The sequence below is a fragment of the Apteryx rowi genome, unplaced genomic scaffold, assembly GCF_003343035.1.
Source record: "Apteryx rowi isolate R43461 unplaced genomic scaffold, aptRow1 scaffold_34, whole genome shotgun sequence".
NCBI classification, from domain to species: Eukaryota; Metazoa; Chordata; class Aves; order Apterygiformes; family Apterygidae; genus Apteryx; species Apteryx rowi.
This window is the reverse complement of record NW_020449863.1, coordinates 1392568-1419948: the sequence shown is the minus strand read 5'-3', so window position 1 is coordinate 1419948 and position 27381 is coordinate 1392568. Positions and strand designations below refer to the sequence as shown.

General features: G+C 40.1%; 1 protein-coding gene across 9 annotated transcripts in view; it reads left to right on the top strand.

Annotated features, from left to right (window-relative positions):
* Positions 1-27381, top strand: part of TRERF1 (transcriptional regulating factor 1) — a 72900-nt gene that overhangs the window by 33190 nt on the left and 12329 nt on the right. For 3 of the 9 annotated variants that reach the window (XM_026072384.1, XM_026072389.1, XM_026072383.1), the window contains 6 exons: positions 9571-9668; positions 17586-19233; positions 19841-19890; positions 20622-20772; positions 21718-21966; positions 25351-25720. In XM_026072384.1, the coding sequence (XP_025928169.1) occupies positions 17851-19233; positions 19841-19890; positions 20622-20772; positions 21718-21966; positions 25351-25720 (2203 nt within the window). In that variant the 5' untranslated portion in view covers positions 9571-9668; positions 17586-17850. The remainder of the gene's footprint in view (positions 1-9570; positions 9669-17585; positions 19234-19840; positions 19891-20621; positions 20773-21717; positions 21967-25350; positions 25721-27381) is intronic. The other 6 variants (XM_026072390.1, XM_026072388.1, XM_026072385.1 and 3 more) reach the window with 4 other exon arrangements.

Genomic DNA, 27381 nt, shown 5'->3' with positions numbered 1-27381 from the left:
AAGAGGAAGAGAAACTGGTGAGCAGAAAGTAGAAGGCATTCCAGAAAGGAAACTGAATGGCTCAAGTGAGCAGGACTTTAGAATATCCACTGCTACCTCCTAGCAACCAAAACTTTTATGAGGTGCAGTTGTCACAGATCCATTTGCTCAGAGGGCAGTTATATGTCATTCCTGCTAGAATCAGGTCACTGTGACCTCAGACAAAAATGGGACTTGAGATTAGAGATGATACTTGGGCTCTCTGTTGTAGAGCACCCAGTTCCTCACCTTTGTGCAGAGCACCGTGCCAGAACCCTGGATGGGCTGTGAGGAAATGCAGGCAGGGCCTTTCAGTTCGTGGATGTTGTCTGTGAGGACGTGCCAAGTGGTCTGTAATGGAGCTAAAAATAGTATGAAATGGTAAGGCGCATAGTGCTTTCAATTAAAAGTGTGATGCTTGGCAACTTGCCAGGAATTTTGAAGGATGATTTGGCCAACTGCTATGTAAGTTAGAGCCATAGATGACAAGTAAGTTTATCAATATCACCTTCTTCAAAGTTTTTCTGGCTTAATTCATTCCCAGGAGAAGATCCTATGAAACTATACTGTGCTGGCCATTGAGAAGGTTTCCTTCCTGATGCTTGCTAGGTCCTCTCTGGAAACTCTTTTCTACCATTCAGCTAAGAAACTAGCTGGCAGTTTTGTCGGAAATAAAGCTTTAAACATTAATTCATTTAAAGGGCCCTTTCCATAGGGCTCTCAAGCTTTTGTTTTTCTCGGTTGTCCAAAAAATAAAAACAAATCATTGGGAGGAAAAAAAATTCTCCTTGGCCTACCTGGGAAGAAAGGAGAAATTATTCTCACCTGTATTTCCTTTGCTTATACTTTGCTCAGGATAGGTGTCAAGCAGGATGGACTTGCTCCTTACCAAATTATCTGTGTCGTCTTTGTTGCTTTAATATCAACAAAATATTCTTGTAAGGTATCCTGTGTGCTTTGTTATCATTTGGCAAAATTTGAGAGAGTGTTGTGCTGCTGGACCTGCGTTTAAAGTGGGAAATGCCTTCTGAGCTAAATTAGGGAGACTGGGAACATGCATGCTCTGAATTGGAGAAGCCCATTTTCAAGGCTTGAAAGGCTGTGTATCTGTGCATTTACAGTAACCAGGCAAAAAATTTGCAGCTTAACTAGAAGAACTTTTGGAACCATTGTTATTTTTGAAAGTATTAATTGCAAATTCTGTATTATGTATCTTTAATTTGTGTTTAACCATTCTTCTTGCCTGCAGATTAAAGGCACCATGCTATTAAAAAGCATAGTACTTCTCTCCTTTTTGTGCTACTTCTGGTTATATGGCATACTAGGAGAGGAAACAGGATGAGCAAATACCACCTTCTCTGCAATGGAAAACAGATTTGAATAGGGATGGGTAGGAGCTTTAAATGAATAAGAAGATGCTGAGTGGAGCTAATACTGGTGGGGAATAAATTCATTACACAAAGTTGAGAAAGTTTCTAAGTGTCAATGTTCCTCTGAAAATGGTAAAAGTAATTCTAAAAGTTGAATGGCATAGCATTTAATTATGTAAGGAACCAAAGGGGCTAAAAAATAATAACCTGGTATATCAGAAAGCAATTTAAAATGTAAGCTAGGGAAAATGGAATATTTCTGTCACAACAAGATGAATTCCTCCACTGGCTCCATTGATTTAGTGTCTAAAATTTTGTTCCAAACAGATCTGTAACTGTGGAGGAAAAAAAAACATACTTTTGTTCACTCAACCTCCCAAGCCAGCCCATTCCCCTTCTCAGCAAGAATAGTGGTGAAGATTTGGATAAATATACAGACAGAACTTAAGAATTTAATTAGCTCCGTTGGTTGTACAATCTCCAGTTGTCTGATTTAATTGTCCCTTTCAAAGGGATCACTTGAAGCAGAGCTCCATATGCTATGTGAATGTCAGTAAACTAAGCTTGTTAGTGTACAGTACGAAGGCCAAAACTGAATTCTTGTGGGTATTCACAGCCTTTAATAAATAGTGTGATGGTTCTGAGGAGGAATCTTTCTTTACGCCCACTCGCCCTTAAGATGTTTCCCTTCAATTCAGAAATGAATATTCAGTTCAAAAGTTATTATACATCTCGTGTCTTTCAAAATGTTCTTAGCACTTCGTAGGATTCTGTCTGCAAGGGGGGGGGCGCTTTTTTCTCTCCCCCCCCCCTTTTTTTTTTCTTTCTTTCTGCTTTTATCTCTGCACAGAACATTTGGAACCAAGCAGTAGCTGTTAGACTTTTAGGTTTGTTTGCTTATTTGTTTGGGGGGTTGTTTTCGGTGTGTTTTTCGTTGTTGTTGTTTTGGGGGTTGTTTGGTTTTTGGTTTTGTTTTTGACTGACGATAATATTTCCTCAGCTGTGGATTTCCTGCTCCATCTKCTTGGGGCAGAGATGGCAGGGGCTGCTCACTCGGCACTACGCTAACATGGCATGATAGGTCCAAGCATGAGGTTATCAGGGCTATTAACAGAAGATCTTGGTTTTTGAAGGGTTCTTAATTCTGCCAAACTGAAACAATTAGGGCTAAAGCTTGTTATGGGGAGTGGCTGCTGGAAGGGTTTTTGTGTTTGTTTTTTGGGGGGGTGTGAGTGACTGGGGAACTTCATTTAGGGGAGTGGCTGTTCTCCAGTAGTTTTGCTAAGAAAAGTATAGTTTGGAGGAGGGGTGTTCAAGGAAGCAGGGTTATTTGCTGAAGTCGGTTTTGACAATGATTTGTTTGAACAGTTCAGCCACCTCGTGGTCTGAAGGAACTGAAGTTTTGCAAGTGTAGGCTTCGGGTATTTAGAATAATGAAAAGAAGAGCTGACTGAAATGTTGCAGGAGAATTCCTTGTACTGGATGATTGGATGATAAAATGCCAGAGGAAATTGCTTGTAGATAAATGAAAGTAATGTGTGTGGGAGGAAGGGGCGGGGGTCACAACTTTACGTACCCTATGATGAATTCTGCACCAGGTGTTATGGTTCTGGAAAGAGATTTTGTAGTCAAAATAGTTCTGTAAAAATGGCAGCATAATGCTCAGTAAAATGAGTGTCAGGACTCATTAGTGAAGGAACAGAAAACAAAACAGAAAGCATATATGTGCCACTGCGTAAATGTGTGATATTCTCCTCTTTAATAGCGTGTGCAGTTCTGTTTCCTTCCTCCTTCTCCCTTTTCTCTCTCCCAATCCACAAAATATACAAAGAAGATAGGCTAAAAGTGTGCAGTGACAAAAAGCCACTAGGAGTCTTCAGCTGGGAAAACGTCTAACACTGGAAAAGAAGAGATCTGCAAAATCAGGAATGTCRTGAAGAAGGGAGTGGGGAATGCATGTCTGCTGTCCCTTGCAGGAGACTTGGGAAGATGGGGAGGAATGAGCGTGTGAGAGGAATGAAACAGAAGAGGATGGGTCTTTGGGCGACTCTGAGGCTGTGAAACTGCGATGGGACATAGTAGATGCTGATTGACACGTGAATTCAGAAAGCGAAGGGTCAGATTCATAGGCTGCTAAGTTTAAAAAGATGCTACCTTTGACTCAAGGAGGCACAAGTCATCAGAGGCTGTGAAAATGTTCAGGCAAAATAYTGTTATGTGTTTGCCTTGTTTCCACTCTCTAACATCTAGTGTTGGCTGCTGTTGGAGACTGGTTTTGGTGCTATGTGGTCTTTATGGTCTTTACCTTACCAATATGATCACTCTTACATTCTTTCACTGTCTTTCTGAGCATATGTGGGGTTTTGGCCTATCTGCAAATTCTTGAAAAATCTTGCACGGTGTCAGATATGCAAGGCTTGAAATTTGACATCTTAATTTAATAATCATCCTGGGGGGAATGAATGTCCTCTGTCCCCCAGTGTGCTGCGGAGCTGGACTCTATTGGCATTCACATAATGTCATGCCTGACTGAGACTGAGAAGGCTTTTCTTGTACATTTAAAGCTTGTGCCCGCAGTTGGGCCCAGACTACAGGTGAGGAAGCTATCCRAATTCAATATGGAGTGGACAAGAAATGAGTGGGTGGCAAGAGGTAGCTCGAAGGGAAGCCTGAAGACAGCTGAGTAAAGGCAGAGGAAGACTGAGCACTCAGTACTGAAGGAGTGAAGCTTGGTATGGAAGAAGAAAATGCATCTTGGAAACAGTAGGTTTTGGAGAAAGGAGTAGGTTAGGGAATGAAGAGAAAGCAGAGAAGCAGCCAAGTGCAGGAGTTGTAGAAATGGGCAAACAAACCTCTGCTTACAGAAATGTGCTTGCTTCTGACATGGGGATGGAAACAGGATTTGTGGAATCTGCGATTCTGCTGTCAGGAAATACTTGTCAAACTCGGAGAAGACTCCTGCTCTTGCTCCTTCTCCCAGCGGATGACAGCCTATTAGTGTTATAATTTACTCTGTTCAACTTGACTGGCATGTGTAGAGGCCGTATTGCAGACTGGTTGAAGAAGCATTCTAGCTCTTAGACAATACCATGTAATGGAATATCTTATCTATGTGGTGTTATTTAAAAAGGATATTAAGCCAAGCTCTTCAAGATTAAATGCCAGAATGAAAGTATGCTTTGTAACTTCAGTTTGGCCTTGTTTTACATAGATGCACTTTATGAGAAATCCTTAAACAMCTGTATTATTTTTTTCCTCCCCCTACGAACTTCCTGTCCTGCTTGGTGCATGTGATGGATTTGCTGTGAAGACAAATCAGGCTCCTGCAGAGGAACACTATGTTGGATCCCTGATTCATTTTCTGCTCTTGTTTGAAGTTATGTAGTGGAAGATGCAGGGAACTGAGGAAAGAATATTTTCTCCTGGATAAGAAACTGAATGCTGCCCAAGGGAACTGGATTATATCCTTGTCTTTACCACAGAGTGGCCATGTGATGCAGTCTTTTAAAGCAGGCTTTTCAAAGGTAGTCATCAATTACGTGTGGTGCTTCTTCCTGGGTTCTGCTTTGAACACTCGTTTGCTTTACGTAAATGGTAGAYGTCTACACAGTATCTCAGGTCAAAGCTGTGCTTTAAACGTCACGTAGCATTGGACAGTATCTGTTATCTGAAGTGCTGGGTCCTGCCCACAAAAAACTAATAGATTTTGATATTCGTAATTTATCCGTGCCATAGCATCTCCTCTGTAAGATGTGCCATTTGTCTAAGATATTTGCTGTGCTAGTAAATGTAATACAATATTCCTGAAGCATTTCAAAGCTGTAGAATGAGTACATAAAAGGAAATATCTTGCATGCGTGAAGAATCCTGTCACCAGAAGAGAACTTGAGTACTCTCTAGGAAATAAGGTTCGGCRAAAAAGCTGAACATGGGCTGGGGGAGGGCAACAAAATCACAGAGGTGATTAAGAGAGGACTTGAGACATGTGTAAAGAGACTGTATTCTAATGGAGCTGTGGAAGTGAACCAAATTAATGGTACACAATTGATGACAATAGTTCTAGTATTTTCTATTATTTCTGATGCTGCTTTTGCCATTTGATATTATTGTCTTTGTTGGTCTTGTTTGTTATTTTTCTGTATGTTTCTTATCTTAAGGTGGCTTAACTTCCCTTTTTTCTGTTCAGAGAACAATTTAAATGCTGTTTAATCATGACCAATCATGACCAATCAATTTAAATAACAGGATGCTTTCAGTAACCCTTATTGTAATAGAAATAATGAGCAATACAGCAAAGAAACCTCTTGTTTCTCAGTTAAAATAGGTGAGGTTTCTTCAACTCAGGGGAAGGTTATCAGCTGGTATTTGTATATGGTTGAATAGACAGGCTGTCACTAGGCAGGAGAAGAGGAGAAATTCCAAATGACTTGTTTGCTTTGTATTCTCGTAGAAACACATTTTTGGTGCTCTGATGATATACAGGGAGTCTGAGTTCCTAAATCTGATACTTCACTTAGATTCCTAATGTTAAATGATATGAAAGTCCATCCTGTTTTAGTAAATACAGCTATTTCAGAGGGTATGTGTCCAACATTGCTAGAAATATTTATTTTCCTTTGGTAGATGGTATTTGTGCCCTTATCTTTGATCTGTCTTGTTCCTTTAATATCTAAAATCTGCTACACAATTGTAGCTGTAGCTTTGCTCTTGGATGCACATGGCCTACGATGGACAAACTTGAAGAGCRAATGGAATATTTGCATTGCTTTCCTCTGTGTCACGGCTTCTCATGGTGGGAGTGTGTTGCATCTTGGTCTTCTAGACAAAGCTTCACCTTGTCCTAATTTTCTGTTAGGCCTCAAAGCAATAGCAGAAATTCAAGAAGGAGATCAGTGTCCTGAAGCACAATGTAACTACAGCAGGGATGGGAAGATCTCTGGGAAATTGCTCTTTACTGTGATGTGTAGCTGAAGGGAGCTGAGGTGTTGCACCGAAAATGCTGCCCCTGAGCTGGCACTGCAACCTAATGAAAGTCTCAAGTAGCATAACCAATACTATTGGCTGTGTGATCACTTCTAGAGAAGCAGTGTGTCTTTTTGCTTATCCTGGAATCCGTTCTGCGAAGGCGTCTGCATGCGCTAATTTAGCGTTCCTTTGGGATGCTTCTCATGGTGTTTTGCAGTAACATCCAGGGGGATGGAGGCTTTGATTTTGCTGAACTATAACATGGCTGGTCTAAGTGCAGATAAAATCCCTGACCTTTGATATGTTGCCTAGAGTTTACTGCCATCCTCCATTTTTTTCCCTTGGAAAAATATCTAGTTTTACTTTCAGGATGAAGCTTATCAGATCAATAYGTTATAAGCATAGTAAAGTTCAAGAAATTGACTCCATTACTATCATGAGATGAAAAATTGATTTAGTTGCATTCTCTCTGTATTAATTCATTGGTGCTTTACATTYCCATAAAAGGTATTATATGCTCCTTATTTTCCAGCAGTGTCATCAATCCTAATGAAGAACAAAGAACAAAAATTCATATTTTGTGTACAGGACAGCAGATCTCTGACTTAGCTCTTCATTTGTAAATGCTGCTGTAGATTTTACTGCTCATCTGCTCCTTTAGTGTGCTTAGGTTATATGTAGAATCTAGAAACTGGGATCTTAACAAAATGGGAGAACATGGCAAAGGAATGTAAATCTAGATTGCTTTTTAATAAAAACTAATGAAAATTTGATGGAAGCTATTGTCAAGGAATTAAAACGTTATTTGACAATTTTATGTACTTTTGCAATGTTTGGTTCTGCGTTAGTTACATTTGGACTACTTAAAGTGTTTATAAGCCATTAATTCRCTACCTCTGGCTCCCTAATGCCTGATGACATTTCATTCTTAACCTATGTTATTGTGTATAAGAGCTTTGCACACGTCTGCTAGTTTACATACAATTGCATATATGTACTTTTGCAGCTCTGACAATAAAGGTGAATGAATCAGAAGCATAAATGAACATAAAAGTGGCATAGTGGGAAAAGCAGGCACTAGAAAAAAGAGAAATAGGAAAGGGCTTTTGGGGCATTCCTGTTGTTGCTTTTCTCACCATTTCTCTGACTGGCTGCTGTAGGAAGCTGCCAGAGATGGTTCAACTGTTGAATATCTTGGAATTTTTTGGTTTAATGCTAATGTTCACTGTTCCAGAGCAGATAGATAAATTAAAAAGAAAACAAAACTATGTATTGTGACTTTGGCCACTGCTCGTGGTACAGCAGTTATTTCTTAATGATGTTTAAACAGATTGTGGCAAGTTCTAAACAGCTGTGCTAAACGGGGGAAGAAAAAGATGTTTTCTCTTTGGCTTCACCAAAGTTAACCTCRAGTTTTCCCTATCTTTCTGAGTATTTCCTATTACAAACACAAAGCAATGGTATGCATGTCAGTCATCCTAAAGGTTCAAGATGCTTGTTACAGATTTAAAGGTGTTAAATACCAGTATGATAAAACAAGTTGGACAAGGCATTAAGTAGATGTGGCCTCATTAAAACGTATCTTGTTTGAATGTACGTGCAAATTCATTAAAGGAGTTTAACTTAAAAGGTGGAATTTATTGAGAAAAGCAGTCAGCAGATAGAATAAAAGCAGGTAATGAGAGGTTTGCTTTCTGTGACATCTGTAGCATTTCAGCTCCCATTTGTAAGGAGACATGGGCGTGCACCAAGCACAGTTGCTATGACTCAACCCGATAATTTTGTAAGCAAGAACTTGCTCGTATCCAAGAGAATCCATGTCTCTCTGTGCAGTGCTACCACAATTTACCATCAGCCTAGGTCTTCTGTAAAAGAAAGACATTTCTGGCAGGTTAGGCTTCATAAGGAGCTTTATGTCCCATGCTGGATATTTTGATCAAATGTGTTAGTGTTTGGATTGTGCTGTGAACCTGTCTTTTTGGCTTTTATGGAACGTGAGTGTGAAGCAAAGATTAGTACAGGGCAGGGCAAGGAAATTGTTTGGGTTTATTTTCCTTACTTGGTTGGGGGAGGGGAGTCTCTATTATCATTATTATTATTATTATTATTAAGGAACTGCTTGTTTGGGGTTTTTTTGAGGGTTTTTTTTGAGTTTTTCTTCTTGCTGCCTGTAATTACATTACCGTGCCTGAAGCCTATTATCAGAGATTATTAAAGAATAATTTAAACAAGTAAATCTAGTGTGCAGGTGACAAGCAACCAGCGAGTGACAGGAGGAAATTTCTGGTCAGGGTCACTGAGGTCTGTACCCTGCTCTCACAAACTGTCTTTTATAAGGTTGTCTCTTATGGCTGGAATGACTTTCCAAAATCTATTAGCAGGGTCTGACATGAATGGAAAATTTCCCATTGACATCAGTGAACTGTGAATCACACCTTAAGCTTCCAGGCATGTTTCATTCAGGTCCTTCCCTAAAAGCCATTTTGGCAGCAGCACCTACAAAAATAATGTGTTGTTTTCATTTAAATAATTTAAGATGCCTTGTCTAGATATCTCTTCTGAACTGGGTGACAACCTGATTGTATCTCCCATACCTTTGACTTTCATTAATCCCTCCCTTCCTGAATGCTGAACCTTCTCTTGTTTGTGTAATGTTCAATGTTCGTCATGTAGGTTGCAAATTCTGGGCCAGCAAACTGTCCTTCTCTGTGCGAGCATCTAGCATGTCTTGGGTTCTGGCAAAGACACGGAAGATGCTGTGAAATCTTTACAGTCTGTGCAGCAGAGGCACAATCTTGTTTTATTTATTGCATCAGCATAAACCATTCCTTTTTTTGCAGTAGGCACCAAACTGAGTAATAAGAAAAGATGAATTTACTAGTATTTCAACCTGTAATTTGAAAGAACATGGAAGTTTCAATCCCAGAGGTTTTGACAGTGAAGCAAACTCTCACTGTCAGTATGGGAAAGGAGTTTTTGTTTGTGTGTGTTGGGTTTTTTTTAAGGGAGTTACAGCACTGATAGATGTCTTCTGCAATAGTGAATTGAAGAATGGTGTAGCATGAAGTTGCCATGTTGAATAGAAGTTAATAATTGGTTGTGTTACAATAGAAAGCTCATTCTTGCAGGTCTGTGCCTGGCTTGGGGCAAGTTGGTGATCTTTTGTAAGGTAATCATGTGGAAAAAATGAATTTCCATTCGTTTGCTTTATGTTTAGATACATCACTTTGCGATCACAGAATGAAAGCAGCATGAAATGTTATGGCGAAGACAGCACAGGAAGAAACAGCAGTCTCACAGATACTCACAAATCAGGTAATCATAGCAGCATCATACGTACGGTTATTTTGAGGCTGGCTTGTTAAATGAGGCTCACCATCTGTTGACCATCTTCCAAAGGCTGTGCTTCTGCATCCCTGTAGCTTTTTTGCGGGACTTCTCAAATAGGACTTGTGTGTTGGCTTTGGGTCCTGTAAAACATTATTTTATGTATCCTAATATGTATGCCATAGAAGATGTCCACACATTTAAATCTCTTCTAAAGGCCCACCTTGGCTATATTGTCTGCTACAAGCAAAATGGACATTACCTTGGTTTAAAAGAAAGAAGCCATGATGTTCAGTTCTTCAAAGCCGTTAGATTTGAAGAATCCTTTTCAGATGGGTCCTGCAGCTGCATTTCTAAAAAGTCACTTTCCTTTTGGGGAGGCATTGGGCTCAAAATAGCTTGTCCATCTCTCCCGAAAGCTTAGCCATATGCTRTTTCCCACACGCTATTTCTTCTGCTTTTTTTTTAATTGTTTATCTGTCTCAGGATGTTTCCTTCTTGCCTGTTTTTGCAAATCCCAGTGCATGTTCTCTGTTTACAACATTTATAGTTACAGAAAAAGGCAGTCACATTACAAGCTTTGGAGCATAAACACTGTAGAGGTCAGGAAAAAGCTGATTAAGTGTGTTATAAGAATGCTCACCTCATGCTAAAATAGTGTGTTTGGCATTGCTGTGATCTCAACAATAGCTGATGGATTGATGTTTGAGTGGAAAGGCATAAAAAATCCTCCCCTGTGCCCCCCACCCCACATCAACAGCAGAGAGCAGAGATGGTAACATAGCTTGTGTACAATAAGCGGGCAGGGTCTAACCTATCTGTTTTTAAGTTCTTCTGTGCCAGGGTCTTGTCGGGTCTGCAGCACTAAGGTCTTGCTGGGGGAAGACAAATCACTCAATGCAGTCAATTCGGTAATAGAAATAAACCAAAATATGAAAGTGAGGGCACTTTTGATAATAGAACATGTATATCTTCCAGGAAGCATATGAAAGTATTGCCCTTGATCTAAGGCTCACCAAAAGGTGCTACAATTTATTTCATATAAACAGTCAGTAAGCTCAGATCAGCTGAAGACATTTCAGAGAAAGGACATTCCCTAGACGACTTCAGCCTTGATCAAATATGCAGTAATATATTGGTGCATACTAAAAATCATGTTTTTATCACAGGTGATCAGCACCTTTACAGAATCCTATCTTCTGTAAGCTTTTTAGTGATGTCATCTTAGAATATGCAATTCAAATGCCCTTCTAGCTGTAGTAAAGGTTTTTTTTTTTTTTTTTTTTTCATCAGTACTGTGAGGTGATCTCATCATTTTATATTTGCCACTTTTATGGAGTAGTGTGATACATGCTTCAGTTCTGAGAACCCTTCAAACTATCTTGAAACTGTAACACTATTTAACTGACAACAAAGGTAATCAAATTTAAGGAGCAACCTTCTTAATTTCTTCGGAATTCATGCAACTTTATCTCCTTTGTGCTAAATTGAGTTAATGGTTTCATTTAGAAATCAACCCCTTCTTCTTGAATAAGAAGAATTATGCTAGTTTTAGGGGAAAAAAAAATATTAAATTACCAGTGCCTGAGAATGTATTTTCTACTTGTAAATTGCTTCAAAAGGAGAGGAAAATGTTTCTGTCTGTCTGTCTGTCTTCCTTTCTCCTCCCCCTTATCTAGAGGTTTTCCTGAGATGATCACAAACTCTTGTTTTTGCTGTGCTTTTTTCCCCAAACTTCATTGAAGTGGAGAAATTGCTTGGATCTCCTCCTTCTTCCTACATTCCTTTCCCCTCCCCCAAATCCAATGTGTTCTTTATTAAACTGAATTAGGACATTCTAGTCTCTCTTAAGGGTAGAAATGGGAACAGCTTAAATGAGCAGCCACATGAGAATCAGCAGCCTTTCCAACTGCACTGCAGAAGGAGCTCAGCTGCAAAGGGAATGATAATTTTTGAAGGATTTGTGCAACTGTTGAAGACTTACCAGCATTAATATTAAAAAGCAGATAATCTGTTTTCCCCTTCCCTTTCAAGAGTGCATAGCTTTCCTACTATCCTTGCTATAAAATCATTGTACTAAACATTTTGCTTTCCTTACATACTCTTTGCATTTCTGCAATTATTTTATTTGCTTATGTTCTCATACACTAGGGTGTTGTTTGTTTCTTTGTTTTTGTTTTTTTGCCTAATGACTCCAACGTTTGGGCTGATATGCAGATATGGGCATGGATTTGAGACCTCTGCCATTCAAAGCAAGTCAGAATTGAAGTGCGGTAGGAAACATGAGCTATTGTATCCAGTACTGGAGTGAAAATGGTTTTCAGCCCTAGTCATTTGTCCTTCAGATAGCTGTATAAAATTGTCATTGGTCCTTGAAATCCATATTGCTATTCTGGCGTTAGTTCTAGCTAAACCAGCCAAAATCCCGACATTTTTTTCAGCCTTGTTTTCAATTCCTGCCTCTCTATTGTTGCATCAGATGTGTCTTCAGAGTTTCTGTCTGAAGAAAATGTAGGTATGTGGGTTACCCTCTTCACACCTATCTTCCTCCTTTTCTCTCTGATAATTCACACAATCACCTTGCTTGGCATTAGAAATTACTCATTCTGTTTCAGTACTATGCTGCTTTTCTTGCATGCTTATTTCCTGTGCCAGAAAAAGATTTGAAATGTGGCTGCAAGAAGAGTTATGGAAGCAAGCAAATTCGAAATATGCCATTCTTCCTCTCTCCCATTGCTGTGCTTCTCAGCCATCTAGCATTACTGCAGTCTTCACATCCAAAGATGTAGTGATAGTTGTAGCTCTGCTCCTGGAAGCTGAGGTTCAGTAATGCTGGGGTGTCCCTTTTTACATAGTTCCTTGTTGGTTTTTAAAGCTGCTCCTCTTGGTGGGTGCTTGATGGTGGCTGTACRTTGGTGGTGCCCAGCTGGAAGTCATGCCCACCTGTGCTATCACATGCCTAAAGGCTGGATTATAGTTAGCCTTTGTGAAAGGGGCTGCGGATACTGTTGGCGTTAACGGAAYGGAGTCTGTTAGAGAAGGAATGACTGTATAATTGTGTACCTGCCCTAAGGAAAATCAAAGAGAGCGTTGATGTGAGTGACAGTTGTCTTGACTTGGGTATATCACAGCAAAATATCTCACAATTCTGAATAAGAGAACAGGCCAATGAAGATATTTCAATAAAAAAGGCTAAAAATTGAGTAAGATAAATCCTGTTTTGTTTCGGTTGAAGCTGAGTGGGAAGCAAATTTTAAAGGAAAGGAATAAAGGAAGGCAACAGAGAACTACTCTTTTTGGATTTTGGCCTACCACAGTTGAAAATGAAGCTTTATATTCTAATAACAAAAAGACAGCCACTTGAGAAAGCCCTGTCTCAGCCTGCCCAAATAAAGGGCAGTAAGACATGACTAAAACATGTTAGTGAGCTGTTTCCAGTGTTGGGAGAACACACAGCAGGGACACACTTCTGTAAGCAGGCATGCCTTAAGTTAAGTGTTATAAAAATATTCTTTAGATTGCTAAAAGTGGTCACTAATTTGAACTGATAACGTGTTACAGTTTCTGACAACATAAGGAGGGATTGCGCCCCAACAAATGAGCAGTCTGCTAGTACTGTTGCTTGTGAGTAGCTGCAAGTGCTCTGTCCTGCAGAAGCCTGTTGAGCATTGAGGCTTTTTTTGCTGCTGCCTTCTTAAGCATGGAAATCAAGGTCTTTATCCAGTCGTCATCTTTTTTCAGGCTGACTCTTAATTCATCTATAGAACATGTAGATTTTTGATTAAAGTGACTGCTGAAAAATTTGGAGCAAGCTGGGTAAAGTGTAGGATCCAATTGCATTTTGATTCACAGCCGTGCGCCATACTGAGACAGCTTAGATCAGTGCTATAATAACTTTACGGCCCATCAATGAGTCTGCTTCCTTCAGCATCTGCTCTTCTCCAGTCTTTTGTCATCCCTCTCTATTAACTTAGTTGAAATTGAAATTGGCTGGCATTCAGTCCTGTTTCTTCAGCCCACACCCAACCCAACTTTCAAGCACTGACTTACTTGGAGTGATGTTTTGCTCTGAAATTCATGTGGATTCAGATAGTTCAATAGTGTGACTGTTGTTTATTGTAGTTGAAAAATTCTGCAGGTTTCATGTTCTGTGTTGTGTGAAGGAGCTTGGGAGGGTTTTTGTGGGCGGGGTGTGTGTGTGTGTGTGTGTGTGTGTGTTATAATTACCACCTCTCTGATATGTTGCTGCCTGCCCTTTTCTCTAAGATCTTCTGACTATCCAGTGGTATAATTTATTAAGGATGGAAAATTGCATCTTCTTTATTGAAGACTGATAACATTAGAATATTCTTGTGTTTTATGTGTACCAGAATTAAGCTGTGGCATGCTTCCAGGAAAGACTAGTAATATTTGTATTTCCTTTCAGTTGYTTGTATTTGAAGAGGGAGGCAGTTGGAGTGTGTAAAGATATTTCAGCAAGCTTGGCATGTCTGTGACTTTCAGTCTGGAGACTGGAGCTGTGCAAGTTGCAGGGGACCACACTGAAATGATGAGAAAAGAGTTGGAGTGAAATCTTGTCCCTGTTGAAATCAATTGAGCTCCCATTAGTTTGAGTCTAGATTCCATCCATTATCTTAAACAGGGTATTTCTCTTTCTAGGCAGTCTAAAGAAATGCTTCTGTCCTTTTGCATTTGTTTTCATGTTTCTTTGTAATAATTTCATAATTGGGATTTATCTGTAATGTCAAAAATGTAATAGGTTAAGTAGCATGAATGACTGCCGGAAAGAAATGTAGAATTGCAGAACTATTGTTGCACTAAAACTCGTGCTACTTTTAGAAGTTGAGTTGTTTGATCAACCATTTAGTAGTAGTAGTAGTTGTTGTTGTCGTCACTGAAAGAAACAGAAACCATTCAGTACACTGCCAATGGCTTCTTAGTTGGCCAGAGACTAACTGTTGTGCCTCTAAAGCCTTAATAATGTCATGTACAGCACTGAAATACTCTTTATTAGTTTTAATCCAGTGCAATGTATTTAACCAATGTATACCCTTAGCATTTTATTAAAGTTGGTTGCAGATGTGCAGCGTATACAGCGTCAAGTCCTTGAATTTAAGTCTGTTCAAGCTGGGATCTCAGGGACTGGTTTATTACTGATTATGCTTTTGTCAGTATGCCTATGTGCTTTTTTATCCATTACCCAAAGGTAGAAAAACAGTGCTTTTAGACACGTATGCTTTACTCCCTCCAGCTCAGTGACGCTTTTGAAGGAATGTTTCCATCTTTGGGTGGTTTAAAAAAAAAAAAAGTTCCAATTTTTCACATATGACTCCTGTAGTGACTGAGCTTTATAGTCTTTTTATCACTTGGTAGGTATTTTAATGTAATATTCAGTTATAACTTTTCAGGTTTTTACAAATACATTGTTTCTATGTAACTGTGGTGACAACTCTGTAATCTACGTAAGAGACAGCTGTGTGTCCCAGCTCCCAAACTGGAGGTGATTTGAGGATGCTGGGGCTGTTGGAGAGGAGGTGTCTATGAGCATCTTCTCTTTTGAGAGAGAGAGATTTGTGTTAACAGTTCAAATACAAACCTTGTTGACTGTGTTTTCCAGTGCCTCGAGAACTGTGACAGGTAACCCCCCAGGTGAAAGGGTGCAGTAAACAGAGTCTGGCCCATGTCCAGGGGCTGGCCTTTTCTCTGCCGACCACAAGAGTCACTGTGGCCATTGGGACAGGTGGTAGGTAGCATCTGCCACCATGGTGCTCCTACAAGTGGGAAGGGTAGGAGCTTCGGRGCCTGATTGGCCACTTGATTCCTTTTTATACCTAAATCACATTGATGTTTTCTGGTGCGTTAAGCATAAGCACTCTTACTGTCCTGCTCCTGAAACTCTTGCGGTCTTTTAATTATCTCCTGTAGTATTTATTCTCACTTACTGGTTTGTATCACTATTATGTCTTGTTATTAGTGACTAATACTTGTCGCTTCAAACAGAAACCTTATAAAGAAGGGCTAAACAACAAAGAATGTCATGTAAATTCTAGTACCGTTAATAAATGAAAATGGGGACACACCTTCTCTACACAGCAAGCACACCGTTTATGGCAGACCCACTAGTGCCTTGTTTCCTTTGGATGTCTTGTGGAAAAATGTGTTCCCGGTGTCGCAGTTGAGCCTTCTTAAATGGGCAGGCATAAAAGGAGATGCATATCCCTGTGTAGGATTCCCCTCTTCCTCTAAAAGTTGATGGCCTTTCAGTGTGAAATATCACACAGTGTTATTTTTAGGCCCTGTGAATGTTTTGTGTAGGCTTTGTTTAGCTTCTCTTCATAATTTTTAATAGGAAGTCTTTGAAGTTGGGTTGTGGCTGAAAAATCTTGTTGGCAGCCTGACCATTCATTATTGACTGATACCTTTTTTAATTGTACATCTATAACAATCTGCAAGGGAGTGTGTTCAGAGAAAATATAAAGCAATATATATTTCTGGAAGGGGAAGTAAGCTTGCAATTATTCTCAACCATTATTTGTCACGTGAAAATATTACATGTTAATGGTTGCAGATGGTTTACACAAAACCTGTGTGTACACACTGAAAGCCCTCTTCATTAGGAGCTATGGTTTTCTGTCATACATTATGCCAGAATGGAAAAGTGGGGTTTTTTGTTTGTTTTTCTTTTTGTGTGCCTGCAGCTATGTATAAACCTTACTTGCAGTCGCTAGCACAAAGCTTGTTAATATCCATCTGGCAATGGTTAAAATTTTCTCCATCAGTGACTTCACATTTATCCATCCACATGAGGGATTCTCTTAAGTTTAAAAAGTTAGGATATCAGTACTCAGGAATCTTTGGAAAGCATTACATTTAGAAAAGCAGCTGTGAAAGAGGCATAGTTATGGTTGCATTTTGTGTTCTTGTTAAAGTTCAGCATCAACTGCTTTTGTGTTAAAATGCATTTATGTGTGTAGGCACAAGGTGACTCTGCATGTGTGTATATAGACACGGTGATCATTTCTTACTGTGGAATAGAAAAAACAAGCCTGTAATGTGCCTATGTATTTTTTTTGCTGTTCTTTTATTCTTTGAAAACAGTGTAGAAATCTGTAAAGTGTTACTTTAAATTACAATTTATACAGTAAGAATGATAAATGGTTGCATTCAGTATAAATTATTCCATTAAAATAATGCAAACTGAAAGGGTAAGAGGGTATAGAACAGAAGTTGGAATTCAGCGATTCCTGTGTAAGTTGAGTGATCATAAAAGATTTCCATGAATTGGTGTGGTTTTAGCATTAATCTGATTCCATACAGAATATGAACAAACAAACCTATGTGCACAGATGTGGTTGGGTAACTATGCTTGTGATTTCATTGTCACAGTAATAGTTATTAGCCTTGCCCCTTATTTTTCAGTTATACTGTATTTTCATACCACCGGTGGACACCTGCTGTAAATACCTTGGAAGCTATAAGAATCTGTAAAAGGCTCTGTGCAAAACCTGGATTGCAATTACATTTTTTGTATGTCTTTTTGCACCCAGATATCAGAGTGCTTTAATTCGAAGCTATGTTTTTCTTTTACTTTCCTTTTCAGGCTTTTGGGGAGGCATCTGTGATGTCTGCAGTACGACTTGAGTTAGTGTTATTAAATGGGTGCATTCTTTCTGACAAGATGACTAACAGTAGGAAGCTTATTTGGCTTGAGAGTTGACTGTCTGGCTAAAGTCTAGTCTTGAGAGAGCAATATTTGGCCATCTGGAACTGCCTGCAATGGAATAGCCCAGCTGCTACAATTTTGCATATGATTGGTTCTCGAACTAGGAGTTTTTAGTTTTCTTTGAGGTAATAATCATTTATGTAGAAAGCCAGCACTTACCTTGCTTTTCTCTTGCTCCACAGATGCCTGGTGCACTGAACCTATTAACTGTGCAAGATTTGTACTTTGGTCCTCTTTTGAAGATGTGAAGCAACGTCAAGTCTGAAATTGGAATTACTGATAGACTGGAGGAAATCTTAGTCCTTGTGATACACATGGACATGCTGAATTATAAGTAATTCTAGCTTCTTTTCCCCTCCCCTCCCCTTCCCTTATTCAGCTATCTCAGGGTTCTTAGAGATTTCAATGGTTTGTGTGCCTGTAAGTTTGGAACAGAAGTGACCAAAAATGGGGGACCAGCAATTGTATAAAACCAACCATACTGCCAACAACAATGAGAACTTGTACTACCAACAGCACCAAATGAACTCCCTTCCATCTCTAAATCATAGTTATGGGACGTCTGTTATGGATGCTCCTCAAGCATCCCCGCTCTCTCCCCAGTTTCCCCAAGATTCAAGAGACAGTATAGCTTTGCCTGTAGGTTCAAAAAGTCTTGGGTCAATGGATACATCTAGACAAACAAGTTGGACACATTCTGTCTCAGGAAACCATGTCCCAGTAAGAAACAATTTGAATAATCAAAATGCAATGTGGAGCCCCCTCGGGCAGGGAGAATCTCATGATGGATACCAATATTCTTATTCTCAATCTGGTGAAAATCGATCACAAAAAATTACCAGTGGGGTCCTGCATAAATTGGACTCCTTTACACAAGTATTTGCTAACCAAAATCTGAGAATTCAAGTCAACAATATGGCTCAGGTTTTGCACACTGAGTCTTCAATGGTGGATAATTCTGGTGATAGTGCACTTAGGCAGCTGCTGTCTCAGAAGCCAGCAGTTGAGCAACAGCCTGTAACTTCCAGTGTACAAAGATATCAACCAGTGCCACAGCAAACACACCAGAATTTTGCAAGCACACAGCAAAAGCAACAAATGCAAGTCATGCAGCACCAACAGTTGTATTATGACTACCAGCAGCATTTATCACAAATGCAGATGCATTCTGCGTTTCAGCAAGGACAGCCACATGTTCAACAAATGCAGTCTCAGCAGCTCTTACCGCAACAGATGCAGCACTTGCAGCAGACTCAATACTATGCTCAGCCGCAGCAGGGACATCAGCGACTTTCAATACAAGAGATCCAACAGCAGCAGCAACAGCCAACTCGGCAGCAGCAACAGAGGCAGTGTCCAATGCAAATAGCTCAGTATTATCAAACGCAACCTGTCATGCAACAGTTACAGCAGCAGCAACAACAGATGCAATTGCAGCTTCCTCCATATCACAGGGAACCCGATCCAAAGACTATGCATGAACCACACCAGTACCCTCAGGATCCAAGTCATCCTGTGCAGCTTATCCAGTTGGGAGCAGTGCCTCAGTATTGCTACCAAGATCCCCATGAACAGTATAGACATTTGTACCCACAGAGTTTACTGCAGCAGCAAGAGGATCAGCAAAAGCAATATCCGAATGAGAGCCGAGGTCAGTCTCTGAACTCTCATGTTGGCCTCACTCCACCAGAGACAGCAGAGGATCCCACACGGCAGGAGGTTAATTCTGTAGGTAACACTGTTCCTCATCGAACTCTTCTACCGATGTCAGGAGTTCGTCTGAACAACAAAAACTCTCAGCAAGACTCTCCCAGCACCATGTGGCCTCAGGTATGTAATATTTTTGATCCCTGCTCAGACAAACTTGTTTTGCAGAAGAGTAACAATATACAGAAATGAAGCAGTTGCAGGAGACCTGGAAAGTTGGGATGTAAGCAATGGGTATTGCTTGGATGTTTTGGGGAACTGTGTTAACGGACTTCTCCTGTCTACATTGCTGGTTTGGCTTCAGGCCAGGCTGGCAGCAATACACAGCTGTTATGGTGGGGGCTATTGGTTCCCTAACAAGAAAGGATTTGGGAAGTTCTGAGTCAGTTTCTGGTGAGGAGGAACCCAGTTACAACAGGGTGCTCCTGCTAATGTTTCAACACCTGAGGGCCTGAATATACATGAAGACATAGTCAACTGCTTATTTCCAAAAGTGATACCTCAGAGTCAAAGTGAAGGCTTCAAACAGCAGATGAATGTAAGAAAAAGCACTRGCCACACAAATAGAGGTACAGATTTGGTAGATAAATGTAAGGCTCTCAATTCAGATGTTTTTAAAATTAGCAAAATCTTATGCAAAATGCAAACATAAAGCTGTGAAGACCTTCATTTATGCATTGGTATTCCCTGAAAAATACTTTTCTCTTTTTTCCACCCTCCCCATTGATAGCAGATGCAACTGTCAGATGGCAGACTGCAGCCACTGTCCCCAGAACAAAGGTATTATAAGTTTTGGTCTTTTTAATTTAAATATGAGAAATACAAAGGAGAATTGCAGTTGAGAGGGAGGGGAGAGTATTCTGGGTAGGTCATAGATGCTGGTCTTCTGGAAGCATCTCTAGTTTTGTGCTTTGTGGATATAAGTTTGCATGATTTCCCCCATCTCCAGCAATAAAATCAAATAAATGCTTTATGTATTAAAAAAAAGGAAAACAAAACAGAACAAAGAAATAGTGAAGGCTGGGGAGCAGTATGCGTTTAAAGCCCTGTAGCATCTGTACAAGAAGGGGTGATGCACTATTTAGATTTCTATCTTTGGCAGCAGGATCTTCAGTTTTTCTGAAGGTCTCACCTCTGTGAAGGGCTGAAGTGTCCTCCAGCACTGACATTTGCCATAAGTAGTGGCCTTAAGTCCAAGTACTCATTAAGTGTTGTCACGGGTAGGGAAATGTGGGTCTGTCACAAGTAGGTCTTTTTGTCCAACCCATGGGCCCTCAGACTATCCCAAACTGAGGACTGTGTTTTGGTGAGTGCATCTTACTGAAAACTTTCATTCTCTCCATCTTGGGAACAGCTGATCTAGGTTATTGCCCGCATATTTCACAGCATTCACCTTGTGCTTACTTGTGGCTTCCTAACTATTTAATTGTAAAATTTTGTTGACATCCTCAATTAAAAGGGAACATGCCAAACTGATGTCTCCTCTTCTGTTCCATGCCAAAAAAAAATAGTGGCCAGAGCAGAGAAACATTTCCTGAGAGAGCTGATGCGAAGAACAAGCTAACATGTTCAATATGCTTGAAGGAGTTTAAGAGTTTGCCTGCTCTAAATGGTCACATGAGATCACATGGAGGAGTAAGAGCATCTCCTAACTTCAAACAGGTAGCAGTTCATTTTACTTCCGTATTAGGCGCTCTCCTTTTCATGTTGATGTTTGCTTGCTTTGCGATGCTTTGCTTTGCTATCAAAACCTGTTCTCCCCAGCGCTGTTTTGTTATGTCACGTGCTACGTTAGTAGAAATATATATAATGCTGCTAATTTACAGGCCAGAAGTCTTGCTTAAAAGTGAGAGGCAAGGGAGGAGGAAAGAAAAACATTTGTGCCTCTTTGTTTCTCTGCATATTACAAAAACACCCTACAAACTTGTGGCAGGAGCTTCTAATTTTTTTCCCCTCATGTTTGTTTATTATATTAGAAATATCAGGAACATCAAGTCTTCCTTATTTTCATTTGGACTACTTGGATGACTAAGGGATGTTTATTGGAAGCGTTCCCAGGCTTTAATTGAAGGAGCAGGATTGTTGAATCGTTGACAGCTTTCTTCCCAAGTGTTTTAGTTCTATAGGTATCAACAAATACCAAACTAAAAATGTGAGTTTGAATTGTTCTGAAAAAAAATAACTTGCCCCGTCAGTCAGTTTTTCGTTGTCCTAATATTTTAGAAATTCAGTCCTAATGGGTAGTACTACAGGAAACCAAAGAACTGGTAGCATTACGCCATCTGTGTCTTTTTGATTTTAGGTGGGTGACGGGGGAATTCTGCCTTCATAGTCACAAAAAGGGCACATGTTTATCTCCCCCTTTTGCGAGTTAACTTGTAAAGATGTTTTCTGTGGCTGTTTAGCACTGAGGCTGAATCCTATGTAGAAGTCGTATGTAATCTGCCAGTTTGGTTCAAGGTAGCAGTGGAATCCGAGCTGCGGTGCTACTGTGTGTTTCATAACCCTGGCCACTTCTTTTCAGCCACGATGCCTACAGTGCATRGCATATCAGTCCAGACATAGCCCTCCCTCACTGGGGCTGAAAGCCTTTAATTGTCTGTGCAGGATGAAGGAGAGAAACCACCACAGCAGCCGCTGCCTAAAGAGGTGGATAGCCTCGCGCCCATCGTCATGCCAGTGTCTGTCCCTGTAAAGCTTCTGTCACCCGAGCCCAGCACGCAGCCCTCTGCCAACACTGCCACAGTCAAAGACAAGCCTGCCAACCCTGTGTCAGATGATGAGATGCCAGTTCTCGTGAAGATGACTTGCTCTCCACCGTGCAGTCCAAAAGTGGCCAACCCCTGCTCGTCCGCTGTGAGTGCTGCGTTTCTTGCCACTAACTGTCCTGTGCTTGTTAAATCCCTTTGCTTATAGTGTTGCTACATTCTAAAATGTCCATACTTTAGAATATTCTCCAGAGTCCAGAATCTTAATGATGCCGAAGAAACAAAAAAGGCCTGTAGCATCTTATCATTTCTTCCTCAGTCCTTTAAAAATATTAATTTTCTCTTTGCTGGGGAATCAAGACCTCAGCTGAAAATAAATCATTTGAAATTGGAATGTGATACTCTTTTATCCCACTAGAACAAAGGGATTTAGTATCTTTTTACTGTTCTTGTTTTTCCTTTTCAGGCTGCTTTGTTTTTATGTTATTGCTTAAATTCAGCAGTTTTATTTCTTCCTGTTTTTTAAGTCAGATGTATGTGCTTCTCATTTCAACCATAGAAGGGAAGGCTCTGTGCAGTACTTACAGTATGTGCTGGTAAGCAGATATGGAGCTTGCCTACTCAGAGTTTTACAATGAAGTCACTTTTCTCTTCGCCTCTGTATGYGTCAGACCTAAGGGTTAATTGCTGGGAATTCTGAATTAGGAAAACCAGTTATGCTTAGTGCTTTCATTTCACTCATAAAACTGAAATTGTCAGGCAGTGTGATGAGGAATTGATGAGCGCTTGAATGAGATGTGCAAATGCTCTTTACTGTTTTCCAGAGAGTGCTGGAGCAGAGTTACTTATTTCACGTTCTAGTGCAGGAATAGCTGCTGCTTGCTCCTTCAAATCCATGCTTGCAGAGCAGGGCATGAGGAGGGATTACTGGGAGGTATGAGTGCTGTATAGTACCATCTGTGTAATGCAGAGAAATATTCTTGTGACTTTTTTTCTTTTTMTTTTCTTTTTCTCTTTCACCCATGTTTGTCCAAACAAGGGGACAACAGACACCACCACGGGTGGTTCTTTATAATATTTGTATATTTAATTTGTATATTCTTTATAATATTTCCATATTTATCACCCCTTTCTGAATCTTCACTCAGACATACACACTAATTTAAATAGATATAAAATCTTTTACTCTCTTCCTTTCAGCTGAAGGTTTTAGGCATAAACTTCCACTTTATTGTAGTAACARCCAGCATCTTACAATACTTAGCTTGTAACTCAGCAGTGCAGTTTCTCCTTTCTATTTCTAGTTTCTGGAGAGGAAAGGGGCAGTCTTTTCTGAATCCTTGAGCTCTGAGTGGGAGGTCTTCACCAGAGACATCAGAGTAGGTGGCTTGGGCTTGTGTATTTCTGCAATGTATATGAAATGGTTTGATTAAATCTGCTAGTGTTTGGCTAAATGCACGTTCACTCACTCAAAATTATGCTTGCAGTCTTTATTATTGCCCAAGCAAATTAAACTTGCACAGTTTTCTCCCTGGATCCTATTTTTTATATAAGCAGTAGCAATGGAAGCATTCAAAGGTCAGATCAGCTACTGCTTCCCCTTCTTCTGTGACAGGATTGTGCCACTGGAGACTTCTTTATCCCAAAGAACTGGAGCTGGGTTGCTTTTATTAATACAGTGCTTGAGCTGTGCAGAAAAGCTCACACAAATTCATGGAATCAGTAAAATCAAACAGCAGAACAAAAATAAGTATTCAGCAAGATTAGAGGACGGTGGGTGAACCTAGCCAGCAAGTGAGGTCCATCAGGATCTACCCAAGGTGGATCTATTGAAGTGGGGCAGTAGGGCCCTAGAGGATACATCCATTTTTGGATAAYGGGCATCAGTTTCTGAAGCTTCAGAAAGCAGAGAGGTGATTCTGTATTGAAAGGCCATGGACATCAAGAGCTCCTTTAATATTCCATGGTATTCTTTGAAAGTGTCATTGGCATAACCCCACTGCAGCTAAGTTATCCTTAACTATAGGTAGAGTACCACAGGAGAGAGAGGCTTATAGGATTTCTAAGATGTTATTTTGATTGGTTTGTTTCACACTGGTGAGAAAGAAGTACCAGCTCTTTCATGTTTAAGGAGCAGACTTTGATTAGATTCTGGATTTTTTCTTTTTTTTGGTTCAGGGTTTTTCCCCTTTCTTCTCTGTGAACAGTAAATGTTCACTATCATGATGGACTGTGTCTGTGATTACAGGTAACCTTCACCTGTAGTTTTTCATTGTTCTCAATGTTTATAAACTACAAAATACTCTGTAAAGCTGTGTCCTTCCTGCAGAAGGAAAACTCTTCCAAAACTTAAATTTTTTAGAGAGAAAAAATGTCAACAGCTGTTGGAGAGGATACAGACATGATCTAACAGAGAGGACAGGACCTCTGTAATCAAAAACATTTCCACAAGCTGGAACGTATTAACATAAGGGATAAAGGGTGACACTACTAATGCTCCTTTAACATGGTTTTTACTGGGTGAATGTGATTCTCAAGAACCTCCCATGGCGTAAAGATATATATTGTCTAAACATACACTGTAATAATTTACTTTTATATAGTAGTAGTATTTACCAGAGGAGGCAGACATTTCTGAAATAACCCTATCTGTCCAAAATTTTCTTCTGCTTTCCAAGTTTATTCTAAATAAGATCTACAGTCTGAACACCTAAAAGCAGTATATTTAATACTACCRGCTTCTATGTGTCCTTGAAACACAACCTGAGAACCTGTTTCTTTCTTTTTTTCCCTAGGATATCCAGGTTCCAGGTTAGCACAGCTCCTGTACCTTCTGCTTTCTGTGGACTGCAGGGATTTAGTATTAAATAACTTTAACCTTCAAATTCTAGGAATGTTACAGTGTCTATTTCCGTGGTTGTCATCTATTACACTTTTTCCTCCAAGGAAAGAGGATAGAGTTAAGTTCAAGATTCCTTGCAGCTGGACTGTACTCAAGCTGATGGGAATGTAGTGATAAGAGGCAAAGAATTTGAATTTATTACATTTTTTTCTTCCTTTCCTGCTGCTGAGCACTGCAGTAATTTCACTGAGCTCATATATGCCTTTCCCAGTCAAACAAAATAAATGCATTGGAAAACAGCTCATATAAAGCTTCTAATAAACCGTGACTGGGTAATGAAGCAACTCCCAACAGCCTGCGTATGTTAAGTGCACATAGAAATGCCCAGGGTGTTCAGGTAGAGCTAAAGAAGGGCATGGGAGACTGATGGTCTTGGAAAACCACTCTCTTCCAAAAGCTGGCAGCAGCCTCTCTGTGTCTTCCTATGACTCAGCTCTACCTTGACCTAGAGGGATCCATAAGGAAGATGAGGGTTATTCTTACAGGTTTTTCTCTTTCCCCTGAGGCTTTTGCATAGGCCCAGGTACTGTGCTTTTCTGTATCTTTTGCCCTAGGCTGTGGGGGCTAATGTGCAATGCAAACCACGTTTAACCATGGCTAAATATTAAAGTTATGTATGTTTTCATTTAGGAAATTAGCAAAAAACCTCATCAAAGTGCTGCAAAATTAGAAGAAAACTTCAAACCACTGCAGGACAAGAAGAAGTATCGGCATAGACCCGAACCTCTCTTCATACCTCCTCCTTCCTTCAACTTCAGTATGTCCCACTCCGGTGCCACACTGTACCAGAGTCAGCTCCGCTCCCCCCGCATCCTCGGAGATCATCTGCTAGACCGGACGCACGAGCTCCCCCCTTACACTCCGCCACCCATGCTTAGTCCAGTTCGGCAAGGATCTGGTCTCTTCAGCAGTGTTATCACATCATCTCATAGCACCTCTCATACTCAGCTGCCACTTACTCCACTGACACCTACTCCACGGATACTCCTGTGTCGGTCTAGTAAGTATTATATTTACCGAGTGGCTGCCCATAGTAAATACCATTGTGTTCTCTTCTGGTGTAATCACACTGATGATTTTACATGTGCTCACGTACATGTATGGTTCTGTTACTTCACAGGAAAAGTCCATCTTTATCAGTGTATTTGCCCTGGATTTCATAGAGGGGGTGTTAAAACATAAAGTGAATAGAGAAGCCTAACCAATGAGTGAGGCTGTGGTCTTTCAATGTGGTCTGCCTGCAGAAAGGAGCACCATGCCTCTTGTTACATCAGAGCCTTCTGAAAGGAAGGACAGAAAAGACCTGGTTTGAGACATGGTTGATTTAAAGTATTTGTTATTTAGTGCTTCACAAGAAAAGGTTGCTAATTGTACATGATCAAGGTAGTAAAAACCTGTCTAAGTTATGACACTTCTGTTGTCTATAACTATTTAAATTGTTTCTGTGTGTAAATGTTGAGGGAAGATAATTTTTCCTTAATAGACTGGAGGAATCCTTCCAGTAGAAAAGGGATTGCAACTGCACTCTGAGTTACTTCAGACATGGTCACCAGAGGGCTGTGTTACATATTTTGTGATGTTAATTGACTGTGCTATCATAGCAATTCCTTAAGGTTCCCGTTGCTGCTCTTTCAACTCATTCTCAACTTTGTAAAATGAGTAAACTGCATGTTACCAGAATGATAACTCAAGCAGCAAGTTAAATCCCTAAATACAAAATCACTACACATGTCCTGTAACCCAAAGAAAAGAATCTCATCTCATTTCCCCCACTTCTCTCTTGGGGGTTGGTAACTTTATATCATCAAAATTACTGACCTTCGAGTCAAAAACAACCGTGTAACCAACTTCTGTAACCTGTACTGATGTGTTTTAGTCCCTTGTTTTTCTTTTTATGCTACCAGACCATAATAGTGCCCTTCAAATGATGAAAAATTTGCTGGGTGGCATTTACCGTGGCTGCCTCCAACAAAAAGCCATTATCTCACTCATGTTCTGGCTTAGGCATTGACTCCTGGTTTTGTTTGACTCAGTTCTTTATCTTACAATCTCTTTCCTTCCTGCTTGCTCTTTCTGGGAGGTGTTTAGAAATTGGGGTTGGCGCTCTTGTTCAGAAAAGTAGTCTGTGCACAAACTTTTTCCTGCTCTTGTAACTTCATTAAAATCTAGTCGTTAGTCTCCTCAAAGACCAAAGTAAAATGGGTACTGCTGACTGTAGGGTTTTTTGTGTGTATGTGGGGGGATTTTGTGTTGCATTTCAGTGATACTTTACAAAATTATTTAATCTCTCAAAAGATGTTCTCAGTGTTTTAGTAAAAGAACATGTTCAGAATAGTAAAAGTATCTGACTTTTGACCTGCAGTGTTTACAGGTTTAAGTTGAACCAACACTGTAGGTCAGGTAAGATAAAGAGTGGGGAAGAGTTGAAGCGATAGCTTTTTTGAAGAGGGAGAAGACTGTAGAACAAACAAGCCGGACGACTCTGTAGCTATGAATAGAGGTACAACAAAGACACAAAGTCAAAGGGGGTGGGGGAATTGCAGGGAACTTCACAGAGACATAATTGTAAAATGGTGTAAATTTGTGGCACACTGCCAGAACAGGTCTTTCTTGGCAGAGGTACAAAGATAAAGCTCAGGTGATGTTCTAGAGAAAAATTAT